This window comes from Saccopteryx leptura, chromosome 9 (genome assembly GCF_036850995.1).
Source record: "Saccopteryx leptura isolate mSacLep1 chromosome 9, mSacLep1_pri_phased_curated, whole genome shotgun sequence".
In the NCBI taxonomy this organism is placed as follows: domain Eukaryota; kingdom Metazoa; phylum Chordata; class Mammalia; order Chiroptera; family Emballonuridae; genus Saccopteryx; species Saccopteryx leptura.
This window is the reverse complement of record NC_089511.1, coordinates 63,788,834-63,802,080: the sequence shown is the minus strand read 5'-3', so window position 1 is coordinate 63,802,080 and position 13,247 is coordinate 63,788,834. Positions and strand designations below refer to the sequence as shown.

At 32.9% G+C, this 13,247-nt stretch overlaps 1 protein-coding gene across 5 annotated transcripts in view; it reads left to right on the top strand.

Moving 5' to 3' along the window:
- The window catches only part of JMJD1C (jumonji domain containing 1C), a 313,461-nt gene that overhangs the window by 207,698 nt on the left and 92,516 nt on the right, over window positions 1-13,247 (top strand). For 3 of the 5 annotated variants that reach the window (XM_066348769.1, XM_066348768.1, XM_066348772.1), the window contains one exon: window positions 7,294-7,407. In XM_066348769.1, coding sequence (XP_066204866.1) covers window positions 7,294-7,407 — 114 coding nt within the window. Of the gene's footprint in view, window positions 1-2,490; window positions 3,065-7,293; window positions 7,408-13,247 lie in introns of those variants that run through there. The other 2 variants (XM_066348771.1, XM_066348770.1) reach the window with 1 other exon arrangement.

The following is a 13,247-nucleotide window of genomic DNA, read 5'->3' as shown; positions in this document are numbered from 1 at the left end:
TGTTCTCTTTGAATTAATGCTTTTTATTGTCTGAACCATGGTATCTATCACCTCTAATGAGTTGTAAGAACAGGAGCGAATTAAGACACTTGATGGAATAGCTGAGAAACTTAACGCTTGTTGCCAAGTGGGTTCTCTATATTTATGTTAGCTCACTATTTTTGTGTTAGAAATTTATCAGACTATAGGAACAAACACATCCATATATTTATAAAAATATCTCAAGTTCAACTTAAATATTAAAAAGATATTTGTGATTTTCAAGTAGTTGCACCTCTGTGTACCTTTATTTGCATTGAGAATTGACTATATAGTATTTCTTTATAGTAATGGAGAAGCATCTCATTTTAATATAGTCCTGATGTATGAAATTAGAATAAATGTTTTTTCAATACTGAAAAAACTATTGATGTTTATTTTGATCTTATAAAAAGTAGTATATTCTATGTCAATAGGACTTATTAATATGGCAATTACTGTTTGCTAACTGTAGTTCTATGTGCTGTTTGGTTCTGTAGGGAACTGATAGGACATACTTGAGGAACAAAGATGGCTGTTTTATAAATTGATATTATACAGTCAAACCTGAATTTATGTGAGATGGTAAGAGGAATCCTGTGAATTGTTAAACTCACCCTCTAATATACAAAAATGGTAGAAATATAGTATGAAATGTATTTAAAAATTTTTTTTAAGATTTTATTTATTCATTTTATAGAGGGGAGAGAGAGAGAGAGAGAGAGAGAGAGAGAGAGAGAGAGAGAGAGAGAAGGGCAGGGGGAGGAGTGGAAAGCATCAACTCCCATATGTGCCTTGACCAGGCAAGCCCAGGGTTTTGAACCGGCAACCTCGGGGTTCCAGGTTGACACTCTACCCACTGCACCACCACAGGTCAGGCTGAAATGTATTTAAAATTTGATAGTTTATAATAAAATAACCTGCATCAAACATTTTATGTTTCTTTGTTGTTTGGGCCTCAGAGTAAGGCTGCCATTTTTTTTAAATGTTTATTGTATTAATTTTAGAGAGAGAGAGGAAGGGAGAGAGGGAGAGAGAGACAGGAACATCTATCTGTTCCTGTATGTGCCCTGACCGGGGACTGAACCAGCAACCTCTGTTCTTCAAGATGATGCTTCAATCAACTGAGCTATCCGGCCAGGGCTTAAATATTGTGAATTATTTTATTTCTGTATGTATTTTATAGTCATCAATTGTTATTAAGTGATTTAATTATGAATGGCTTCTTTGGTTGTTGAATGATTTAATATTTAGTTGATTCATTATTTCAAAAAATACCTTGTTCTAAAGTTTTGTATATTAGCACCATCAATGTTCTAAAGCTATATATTACTAACATTCTTAGAATAATCGTTATTCATGTATTTTATTTTTATAACAAAAAAAGAATTGATCAACATTTTTATAAGTGCAAGTCTATTATAACGAAATTGGAAATATCATTTCAGTAGTTAACCTGACGTTTTTCTTGAAAATGAAACTGACAAGACTAGGGGCTGGAAGTTTTTCTCTTAACAAGATTTGGTGTATTGGTTGTGTATGTGGTATAAAAAAAATCAATGTGAATTTTTTATTGAATTGAGAAAGCTACATTGGACCAAATTTATAATAAAAGACCATTCACATACATCATTAAAAAATAAGTGCATGTTTTCTTGCACTTGGCAGGTATCTGAAACTCTTTTTTCATATTTAGCTAGTGTATTACATATACAGCAAACATCTCAATTCAGATTAATCACATTTCTGGTGCTCAATAGCTATGTGTGGCTAGTGGCTACCACACTGAACAATATAGCTCCAGTTTGGAGAACATATACTCAATAACACATCAGAAATATATATTTTATGCTTTCAAATTGCAGGTTTTTATAACTGCATATTATATTAAATTGTGTTTATAAAGAATGAAAATGTTTCAAGTGTATTTTTTAAAATCTGCCAAAATTAATGTTACCAGTTTGTTTTTCTTTTGAGTAAAGTGCCTCTGAGATTGTTGTGTCATTTGATTTCATTTAGACTGTAACTCCTAACAATGTTTTAAACTGCCCCCCCCAAGGTTGTTTATGTCAGTATATTTTAAAGGAGAAATGATTATACTAAAATATCCTTTACTTGAAAACAATGAAAGTATTTTTTGATGACTTAAAGGTATGCTTCATTTTTGCCAACTTAGGGATATTTATATACTATGTGTTTTCTGCACTTTCTCACCTGGGTAAATCTGGAAGGCAAAAACTTTATATTTGCATTTGCTTTATGAAGGAGACAGTAAACTTGAGCTTTCGGTCTAGCCACTAGTCTGTCTTTGTCTGTTGTTAAAATTATGAGCCAGTCTCTATGGCCGCAGCCAAATGAGTAATCACCAGTAATGTGACTCGTGCTGGAAGTGACTCCATCAGCACCTGTGACGGGGATTAGTTACAGTTTACAGAGCACCGCCTCTTCCCTTCTCTCAGTGTGCCCTAAGCCAAGTAGTCGTTCTCATTTGGGTGTCTGCACTGTTGGAAGCTACTGCGGTTTGTTTCCACGCAGACAGAGTACAGTGGGAAAGGCTTTTCTCAAGCTAATGGATGGCTGTTCTCTCTATTTGGAGTATCTTACTGGTTATGTAAGCGACCTCGGGAGAAATTATCCTGACCCAGATCGGAGGATTCAGTAGTGCTTCAGCTGCAGGATTTCTTAGTCGTTAACACCACACTGCTGATGACAAAGAGCGAGTTGTAATCCTCATCACTGCCAGGGGTGAGCCAGAGCAGACAGAAAATCGTCATTTGCTCGTCGGAGACTTGTTAGGTTACAGCCTCTGCTTCGTTTTGTGGTCTTGGCTTTTCTTCTGATACAATGACGACGCTGCAAGTGATCTCAGAAACGCTTGCTTTGAGAGCCATTTGCCTGTGATTTTTGAAGACTAAAATAGTATTTAGGCTAGATAAAAAAATACTGCTCAAGAACAAAATGGAAATGTCAGCTATACTTCTTGACCTTTAAAGCTGAGTCGTGGATTTCTGAGATTTACAGATACTTTAAAATTCTCAAGAACAAAGTACGGTTTGTATTTTTCTGCTTCCTTTTTCTTTTGTCTTAATTTACATTTGGTTTTGCTTCTCGATTTTAGGAATTAAGGTCACTGCCTTTTATACATCTAGCCTTAGTGCTCTTAGTTTTAAGAATTTTTAATTTCATTTGTTTAGAAAGAGGTTTATTGTGTGGGTAATTTCATAACACTAAAAAAATTAAAACTAGATTTTAATTGTTTACAGGAGAAATGTTTCAGATTATAGTTTTTAGAATATAATTTTTAAAGTGAGCGGTGAGTACTTGTTTTCTGAGGGTTTTTGTGTGTGGTGTATTCCCATCCCCACCCCCAGCTTGTTTTCTAACAGTATCGTGTTTTTCAATAGACCTGCTTGGGTGGGAATTTGGACTTTGTTCTTTCAAGTCACTACAGTACCCCCCCCCCCACCTTTGACTTCTAAACTGTTGCTTAGCTTGTTTTCTGCTTCAGTATTTTCCTTTAGTGAGATTTATATCAGATTTTTGTAGTTACTGGGGCCGAGTTTTTTACTTGGAAAAGAAATTGTTAAATGTTAACCGGAGATTGTTAGAAACTCAAACTGCAGGCATAAACTCCATGAATTTTCAGTTAAGTATTAAATGGTGAGCTTTAACATGGTTTGAGCAGCTGAGTTATGTTCAAGAGCTATAGCTGATTTATTTTAAAAAAATTTTTTTCAAGAAGGGCTCATTTGTTTGCCTCTTTCTCATGTGAATGGAATGTGGTGCAGCATGGAGCCCCAAACAGGATACAGTTGTTCTAAGCATTCTTCCTATAGCGTGGTAGGCCCTACTAGAAATGCAGGCTCTCAGCTCATTTATTTTGGCTGTAGACTATTTTTAAAGTATGGTTAACACTGACAAAGGACCTTAAAAGAACTCTTAATTCAATGATAAAATTGAAAAAGTATTTTAACTGTGAATATTTAATTTTAAATTAATAATTTTCACTTGAATTTTCGAAGGCTTTTATCAATTGGAATAATAGAGTGTTTTTTTTCCCTTTTATTAGGGTCATTATACTGTGACTTTCATCAGATGGTAACTCATTGCTTCCCCTTAGGTTATGGAAGTTCCTCATAGAATGATATATCTTTAGAGTATTGAATTACTTAGTTATGCATGAGTTCTAGTTTCTTTACATTCCACTGCACCTATACCCTTGAAATATTTAGATCAGTCATAAAAGCTGTAGGATTCACTTATTTAAACATTTGTTTTCTTTTTAAGCTAATAAGGTTTTTAAAATGTTTGACTTGGATATAAAAATTAGTAACAGATACATTTGCCACTTTAAAAAATCATTATGTATTTCAACTACTTAGCATTATATATTGTATGTAATTTTTCTATAAGTTGGAACAGTCACATTTTCAGGGTTTTTTATTTAGTATATATGAAGTATTTCTTTAACAAGTTCTATAAAAATATCGGTGTTTGGTGACAACATATTTGTAGTTTAAATAGAATTGCACACTTAAAATTTGCAAGTTGTGGCCCTATTTGCTATTTAAGAAGCATAGCATACTTTTGACCTCCATTTGTACAAGATTGTAAACTATTCATATCAGAAATACATTGTAAAACTAGTCATTTAACATTTCTGGTAGTTAAATTCTATCAATTCTATCTAAAAATGAGAAGTTACTTTCAATTTTGGTTTAGAAACTAAACTTTTTTTCATAACAAATTTAAATTTTAAGTTGGCCTGTTAAAATAATAGACCTTTGAAACCTTGATGTACCTTAAAAAGCAGACTTCTGTGATTCTTCACAAGAATGTTTTTCTTATAAAATGACTAGGTTTCATAGGAAATGCAAACCACCTGTATTATTTGCGTAAGAAAGAGGCACTCAGAAGGAGTTCACCTTTTTTTTAAATCCTACTTAATTGAATTGTATCTTTAGTCATTTAGATAATACCTTTTGTGGACCTTTTTTTTAACCTTCATGAGTTGACCTGACATGGTACTGTTTGAAAAGAAATAGAGCATTTGATAAAGTTCAAAGATGAAAAGTTCTGCAGAAGATGCCAGTGTTTTCTAGTTGACTAAAATCTAAACAGACAAAAAATATGAAAGTGTTCTATATTTCATGTCAATCAATCATATACACATTTTAGAGTCTACATAAAATGCTTTTGTGTTAAAAACTTTTAGTGATTTCTGAAATGATAATTATAGGGATTTTTGTCTTGGTAAATGAAAATATTAGATGGCAGCAGTTAGTAGCAGGAGATAGCTAAATAATGAGAGAATGTCTGTTTTGAAAATTAATTTCTAACCCAAATAAAATACTTTTGATACATACGTAGTATAGATACTTAAAAGGTTAGGCCTGGAACATGGGAGGACCTTAACTGTGATTTGATTTTTTAATCATAAATACTAAACAGTTAAATGGGAATGTAAGAATTCTTTTCATGTTTTAATTTAGAAAAGAGGATATTAAAGGTTCACAGAGTGGATAGTGTAGAAATAAGGCATGCTTTAAATGTTTGTTCTCATGTTTTTTGCTAAGTATTTGTTATAGACTCCTCAGTGAATTGAATTGAAAGCTTTTAAAAGGAGTCTCATAAATAAAGAAATTAACTCCTTAAGAGTCATTCTGAAATAAGGATCTTGAAATTTTTCTTCAGAGTGGTTATCGTGATTAGCATGATGTTAGATTTAAGTCAGAAGGGGGAAATAGGATGGCTTTTGGATCTCCTGGGGATTTACACTGTCTGTGACAAAAGCTTTGGTTTACATACAAAGGGTCACACGAGTTGTTTTATGACAAGAAAGATTTCATTTAATGTAAGTAACTTAAAAACTGAGTTGGTTAATTTCATTTTTCAAACTTAGATTCTTTTTATAATAAAGGCACTGTTTTGTGGTAGAATTTTGTTTTCATTTTTAAGTTTTAGAACAGTATCCTGGATATAAGACACTTGGTTTCTATTCACAATGTTTCCACTTGGAAAGTGAGTGTGATAGTCATTTTTAAAAAAATATATATGCATAATACCTTTATTTCCTTCCTCTTCCTATCCTGCCTTCCTCTCTACCTCAACCCACCTCAATGTATGAGTGAAATCCTTTATGTAAAAGATGAATCTTTAAAATAATCAAATGAAGTTGATGCTCTCCCCCCCCCCCTTTTTTAAAGTAGTGGCTATAAGGACTTGACTGAAAGGTGGGTTTTGTATAATACCTGTACTCCTTACCACCCTCTTCTTTTCCTGCTCCCCTCCCCCATGCAGCTCTTAACTGAAGCAGCTGGATTTTTATTTGTGCTTGGGGCGGGGGCGGGGGTGTGGGTGTAGTAGAGGGGGTGGAGTTAAAAGACCAGATGCATCCAGATCATTGAAAATCCTTGTTATGAGTGAGCTAGGGAAAAAAAATTACGCATGTAAATTGTAATTACTGTTTTATAAAGAATAATAAAGTTTTTAAAAAAAGAGTGAGGGTAAATATGTTCTACCCAGTTTACTTTTTCACAAGCAGCTTCACTTTCTTTAATCTTAGCAGACATTTTTTATATACATGTGTATTATATCCCTTAAAAAATAAAGTGGGGCTTAATATAATTTTTTCATCATTTATAAAATCTACTTTATTGCTTTTTAATAAATACAAAATATATTGTATAGATAAAAGCATTACCCTAGATCAGGGGTCCCCAAACTTTTTACACAGGGGCCAGTTCACTGTCCCTCAGACTGTTGGAGGGCCGGACTATAAAAAAAAACTATGAACAAATCCCTATGCACACTGCACATATCTTATTTCAAAGTTAAAAAAACAAAACAAAACAGGAACAAATACAATATTTAAAATAAAGAACAAGTAAATTTAAATCAACAAGCTGACCAGTATTTCAATGGGAACTATGGTCCTGCTTTTGGCTAATGAGATGGTCAATATCCGGTTCTATATTTGTCACTGCTAGCGGTAACAAGTGATATGTGCTCCTCTCACTGACCACCAGTGAAAGAGGTGCCCCGTCTGGAAGTGCAGCGGGGGCCGGATAAATGGCCTCAGGGGGCCGCATGTGGCCCGTGGGCCGTAGTTTGGGGAGCCCTGCCCTAGATTATAATATGAAAACTAATATTAATTTGTGTCCTAAAACCATTATGATAATGACAGTATTACATTGTATTTATATATGCCATTCATTCTTTTATGGTAAAACTCAGAAAATATAACCAGAGAATATTTTTTTTTTCTCTTACCAGATTTTCAAACCTCTGGTTGAAAGAAGTATACCCAGTTCAATCACTGCAGTAGAATTCCTTGTAGATAAACAACTGGATTTTTTACCTGAAGATAGTGCCTTTCAGCCCTACCAGGTAAGAAATTTTAGGTTTCATTTAAAGGTTAACTATTCATTAAACTTAACTGATATTCAGATATTCTTTTAAATACTTAATTCCCTCAAAATATGTAGGTGTTCAAGGAACCCAGTGTATTGAATGAATTTTGATTATAGGGTAAATAATTCATTTATTATTCAATCAGTCAATATATACCGAGAATACACTGTGAGGCAGGCAGCATTCTGTCACTGGGAATACACAATGAGCAAAATCAAGTTCCTGCTATTCTAAATAATGTTCATTGTTAGAAAAATAACTGGTTAGACATTAGTATATATTATCTTGGTCTACAGCTCCAAAAGTTAAAAATTGGATAAATTAATGTAATTAAATGAGATTAGTGTTTATTATATGCACACATGTCAGTTTAGTATAATAGTAGTTCATTTTCTGTTTAAGTGGGCATATTTATTTAGAATGTCATTAATTGAATATAGTACAGTTTCTGAAATTTAGTTCCTACTTGTTGCAATTAAAATACAAATACGTTTTAATTGGAAAAACATTTTCTAGTAGGCTTCTAGATTTAAATTGTGAAGAAACTCATCGAAAGTCGTTAAGCTTAATGCTTTTTAAAATTCCTAATGAATATCCATTATAATTTTTTTAAGGTAGAAGTAAAAATTGCAGGGTTTTTTTGTACATTTGGATTTTAGATTAAATTAAATCTATATATTTTGTAAGTTTCTTTTTAGTTTTAAGTTTATAATAATATATTAATTGCATTGAAAAAAGGGATAAGTGAACTAGTTTGACCTTTTTTGGTTTTTAATGGAGCCAAAAGGCAGTACTGCTGTTTCATTCAGAATAGTTTCTGTTTTTTTATAATAAAATATAGAGGCATTGTTTCTATGGAAAGAGCATGAGCTTGAGTTAATGAGCAGGGATTTGTTGTGTGTGGAATTATAATACTTAGGGAATTAGTTATATTTGCCTCTTTTATGAGATCTACCAAAATGGGATTGTTCTCAGTTAAATGTTTTATCCTATTTTAAAGTCTATGTAGTTGTACTTTGGTCTTTCCACATTATTTTTGTTTGTTCCATTAAATGACCTAATTTTTGTCCTTTAGCTTTTGCTCTTTGTGTGTAATCAAAAATTTATAGCAAGTCCCAGTTTAATAGTAGAGATGTTCCCCTTGGGATTTATTTTGTTTTGTTTTTAATTGTGAATGCTATTTAGCTTACTGTGTGCCTTACCTATAATTTGTTTTATTTTTTATAGCAGGAGTTAGATTAAGCAAGTCTAGGTAAAAATCAAAGGAACCTTCCAATTCTTAATATTTAAATCTGTAGCTGTTTATTAGCAAGCACTCTGTAAGTTTCAGCTTGGATTTGATTTAGAGAAGTGAAATCTTTATGTAGAAATTACTTTAAAAAATAAACCCTTTTGCCAGGTGGCTTAATACTCTACAGCATGTATAATTAAAAATTATAATGATTGAAAGAATATGCTAACATTTCATAAGTTTGTGGGGGTTTTTTTTTTACATTTTTAATCTGTTTTAGATTCTGATAACTTTATCATTTTAAAAATAAAGGCACAAGAGCAAGTCTTATTTGTTTTGATCAATTATATGATTATCTTTGTTATTAAGCTACTTATATTGCTCCCCTAGTATAAGTAAGTCGACCTCTGACCTACAAGGATACTATATCTTCCAGAGGTAAAGTGATTCACTTGACATTTTAACCATTTGTGTTTCAGGAATTATGTAAATTTGTAGTTCTTTAGAATTTCTTGTCACTTTTAGAAGTAGTAGATGGTCTACAATGTATATAATAGACTCCTGCTGTAATGTTTTGAATGAAAATTCACTCCAGAGATCTAAGATGGCTCAGTCTAGTTTTTAAAAAACATACAGTTAAATTAATTTGTTAAATGTAGACACACATTCTAGGTAAAGGAAACAATTTTAGAATTAATATAATTAGAGTAGCTTTATCCCAGAATGCTTTTCCCTAACCAGTTGTCCAAACAGTGCATTAAATTCCTTGGCATCTTAAACATGGCAGCTGTTACTGGCATAGATTTTGTAACTAGTGTCTTGACATATCTTGACCTTAGGGTAACCCCTATGTAACTAAAGGGTTGGGAAAAATTGAACAATTTTTTGGTTTCTCTCTTTTTTTTTTTTTTTTTTTTTTATGGTTTCTCTGTTTTCCTTCTTTAAATTTCATGAAACAATTTTTTTCTGAATCTTGGTGTTAATTGACCTTTACAGACAGACTTATTAGATGTGATGAAAAAAAGTCTGGAAATGACTTTATATAAAATGATGAGACCACATAAGTATTGTTTTAAAATTTCCACGAATGATGCTTTGCTGTGAATCTAATTAAATGGTTTTGTAGTGGGAATTTCCACCTATCCTCTTTCTGCTGAGTTCTTTTTTTTAAAATACTTTTTTAATTTATTGATTTTAGAGAGAGGAGAGAGAGAGAGAGAGAGAGAAAGGATGGGGGGGGGAGGAACAGGAAGCATCAACTTGCTTCTTGTATGTGCCTTGACCGGGCAAGCCCAGGGTTTCAAACCTGAAACTTCAGCATTCCAGGTTGATGCTTTATCCACTGAGCCACCACAGGTCAGGCTCTGCTTGAGTTCTTAACATTTTATTCCATAGCAATTTGTTACCTTTCGCTTCCTTTATAGTTACACAGTCCTATTTTTTAATATATCAAAATGATAACATTGTAAGGTAATGATTAGGAAACAGATGACTTGGAATTAATACAGATACTTTCACTTTTAGGTCACTGGTTTGAGTCCTACACTTTTCTGAATGATGTCAATACATTGAATATCAGATGGCATGTATTAAGTTAGTTAATATAGTCCAGTGGTAGTCAATATGGTCCCTACCGCCCACTAGTGGGCGTTCCAGCTTTCATGGTGGGTGCTAGCAGAGCAACCAAAGTATAAATAAAAAGATAGATTTAACTATAGTAAGTTCTTTTATAAAGATTTATTCTGCCAAACTTAGCAAAAATCCGACATAAAGTACTTGATAAATAATTATTATTCTATGCTTTAACTTGCTGTAACTCTGCTTTATAAATTTTATAAAGTAAATTGATTTCCCTACTTTATAAATCACCATTACTATGGAACTGGTGGGCGGTTAGAAAATTTTACTACTAATGGATACAAAAGTGGGCGGTAGGTATAAAAAGGTTGACTACCCCTGATATAGTCAGTTTTTAGGTAACATATAGTTGGATCACAAGGCAGCCATCATAAATTGTAATTTTTGATATTTTGGAAAATTGAATAAAGAGAAAGATCAACCAAACATATTAGACAATATAACGGATACATATTAATTAGGCAATTGAGACAACATACCATAGTATTGTTAATTCTATTTTTTCATTCCTTGTGCACACAAATGAGTTTCTGCTTCCTTCCGCCTTTTAGATTTCCTGATCTAGCTTGGTTACAGTTAATTTTCTTTGAAGTAAAGTGGTCAGGGAAAAGAAAGAGGAAGTAAGAAGGAGCTCTGCAGATGGCTACTGTCTTTTAGCTGGCTGGGAAGAAGGAAGAAAGAAATAATTGATTCTACAAACTGCTTTTTATAGTTTTGGGTTTGTTTTCTGTCATTGTGTGAGTTCTGATTTCTTTAGTATTGTTGCTTTTCTTTGGAGGGTGATTACACAAGTTTTAAAAACTCTTTTCAATAGAATTTAAAATTTTGATCAAATTCCTATATATAAAAAGTTTCATAATGAAATACGAACATTGAACTTTTAGCATGATTTTGAAATCATCTTGTTCTGTATTATGGCTTCTGGCTGTGCACACCTACAAGTTTTCAGGTTGATTGCTTCATAGAGGATGTAGAAAAAATTATTTTTTTTACCTGAAAATTGTACTTGACTGATTTCAATTCATCTGGGTTAGTCTGCATTATTAGTTCTGTGTTTTCCATGGCTCACAATGCTCTTTGCTTCTAAAGGTAATAGAAGGATAATACAAAGTGCACTAGTTTAGAGCCATTAGAAATTTGAAGCAGAATAAAGTTCAAAATTCTACTTTATGTTTCTTACTGTATTTTAAAAATTCATTGTAGTGAGACATTTTCATTAAAATAAGGTAGTATCCTACTAGACCTGAAGGAATGATCCTGTTTGAAGTTTTGGGTCATAATAAACTGATAAAATTTTAGAGATAAGACTGTTAATACTACAGTGTCTATCATCATAGAATATACAGAGTGAACTACTTTAACTAAACATTAGATATAATACTATTGTGCTTTGAATTGCCTTTTGAAGGAAAAAGAATGGGTGGAGCAAACCTATTTTCTTATTACCTGGACTAAATTTTTGCCTGAAGAGTTTAACAGAGAGGCTCTGTGTGTGTCTGAACTGTATCAGATCTGTATATCTATCATTCTGTAAGTCCTCCAATGAGAAAGCTCATTTGTCAGTTTGAGTTCACTTTGATCCTCTTATTTTTCTGTCATCAAGTGTATAAATTTATTGGCTGTGGTTTCAGAATATTTCTAAGCTAATATAGTTGTTACTCAACATATATGGTTTACTAAAAATAGCTCAATTGATTGCCTAGAATAGGTTATCAATAGTTTAGGGAGTGGAGTATAGCAAAGAGATGTAATTTTTTCCTTCTAAATTTTTGTTATTGTCCTGTGGAGTTTGAAATGGCTTCATAACCAAGATGAGATAAAGCGAGGTAAAATGTAGCCCTCAATCAGCCAAGGTAAACAATTAACTGGTTGTTTCATTGTTACTAGCCAAATGTTATATTTTGAATTAAATATTTGACATAAGGAAGCCACTAATAAAAGTTTAAAAATCTTGTTGGTGATAATTTGTCTTATAAGATTTATTCCCTGCGGTACTAAGATGATACTGCTAATAGTTTACAGAAGGAAATAAACAGAACTTCGTGTTAGTATTGTTTTGGTGGGTAGAAAAAAGACTTTTTCTTCATTCGCACTTCAGTTTGTAGAAACAGATACATCACATTTGAGCCTTTTTTAAATTTTTTTTTTAATTTTATTTATTCATTTTTAGAGAGGAGAGAGAGACAGAAAGGGAGAGAGAGGAGAGAGAAGACAGAGAGAGAGAAGGGGGGAAGAGCTGGAAGCATCAACTCCCATATGTGCCCTGACCAGACAAGCCCAGGGTTTCGAACCGGCGACCTCAGCATTTCCAGGTTGACGCTTTTCCACTGCGCCACCACAGGTCAGGCCACTTTTGAGCCTTTCAAAACTGTAACATTCTTTTGGAGGAATTGGGGATTTGACGTGGTCCAGGACTTATTAGTACAGTTATGTGAATGTTTCTGTCCCAGAATTTTTAAATGTCTGACTTGTATTCTTTTTGGTATCAAATTGCTACTCCCCCATTAATTAAGGGAAAAGAATAAATTGACTTCCAGAAATTGCCCAGCAAACTGTATTTTTTTAAAGATAAACATTAGGTATTGTTTTGTTTTTTTGTTTTTGTAAAGATGATTCAACTTGATATGAGAGATGTTTTGTAGGAATTTATAACACTGGAAGCACATCTGTTAGGATCTGGGAGTGGAACACAGCCACACCCCCGTACCGCCTTAAATGAGAACATCTGCATTTTCTAGTGATAGAAGAAGCAGGCCCTGAGCAGAGAAGAAAGGGCTAGAGAGCTCTTGGCCTTCTACTAACTGTTGACTCCATTGATTCTTCCCCCAAAAGGAAGTCTTTAAATGGAAATTTTCTGCTTAGGCTCTACTTCCTTTCCCTTTGACTTACCCTTAAAATTTTTCAATGTCTGGCTTTGGAAACATCCCAACTGACTTTTTTTTTTAAT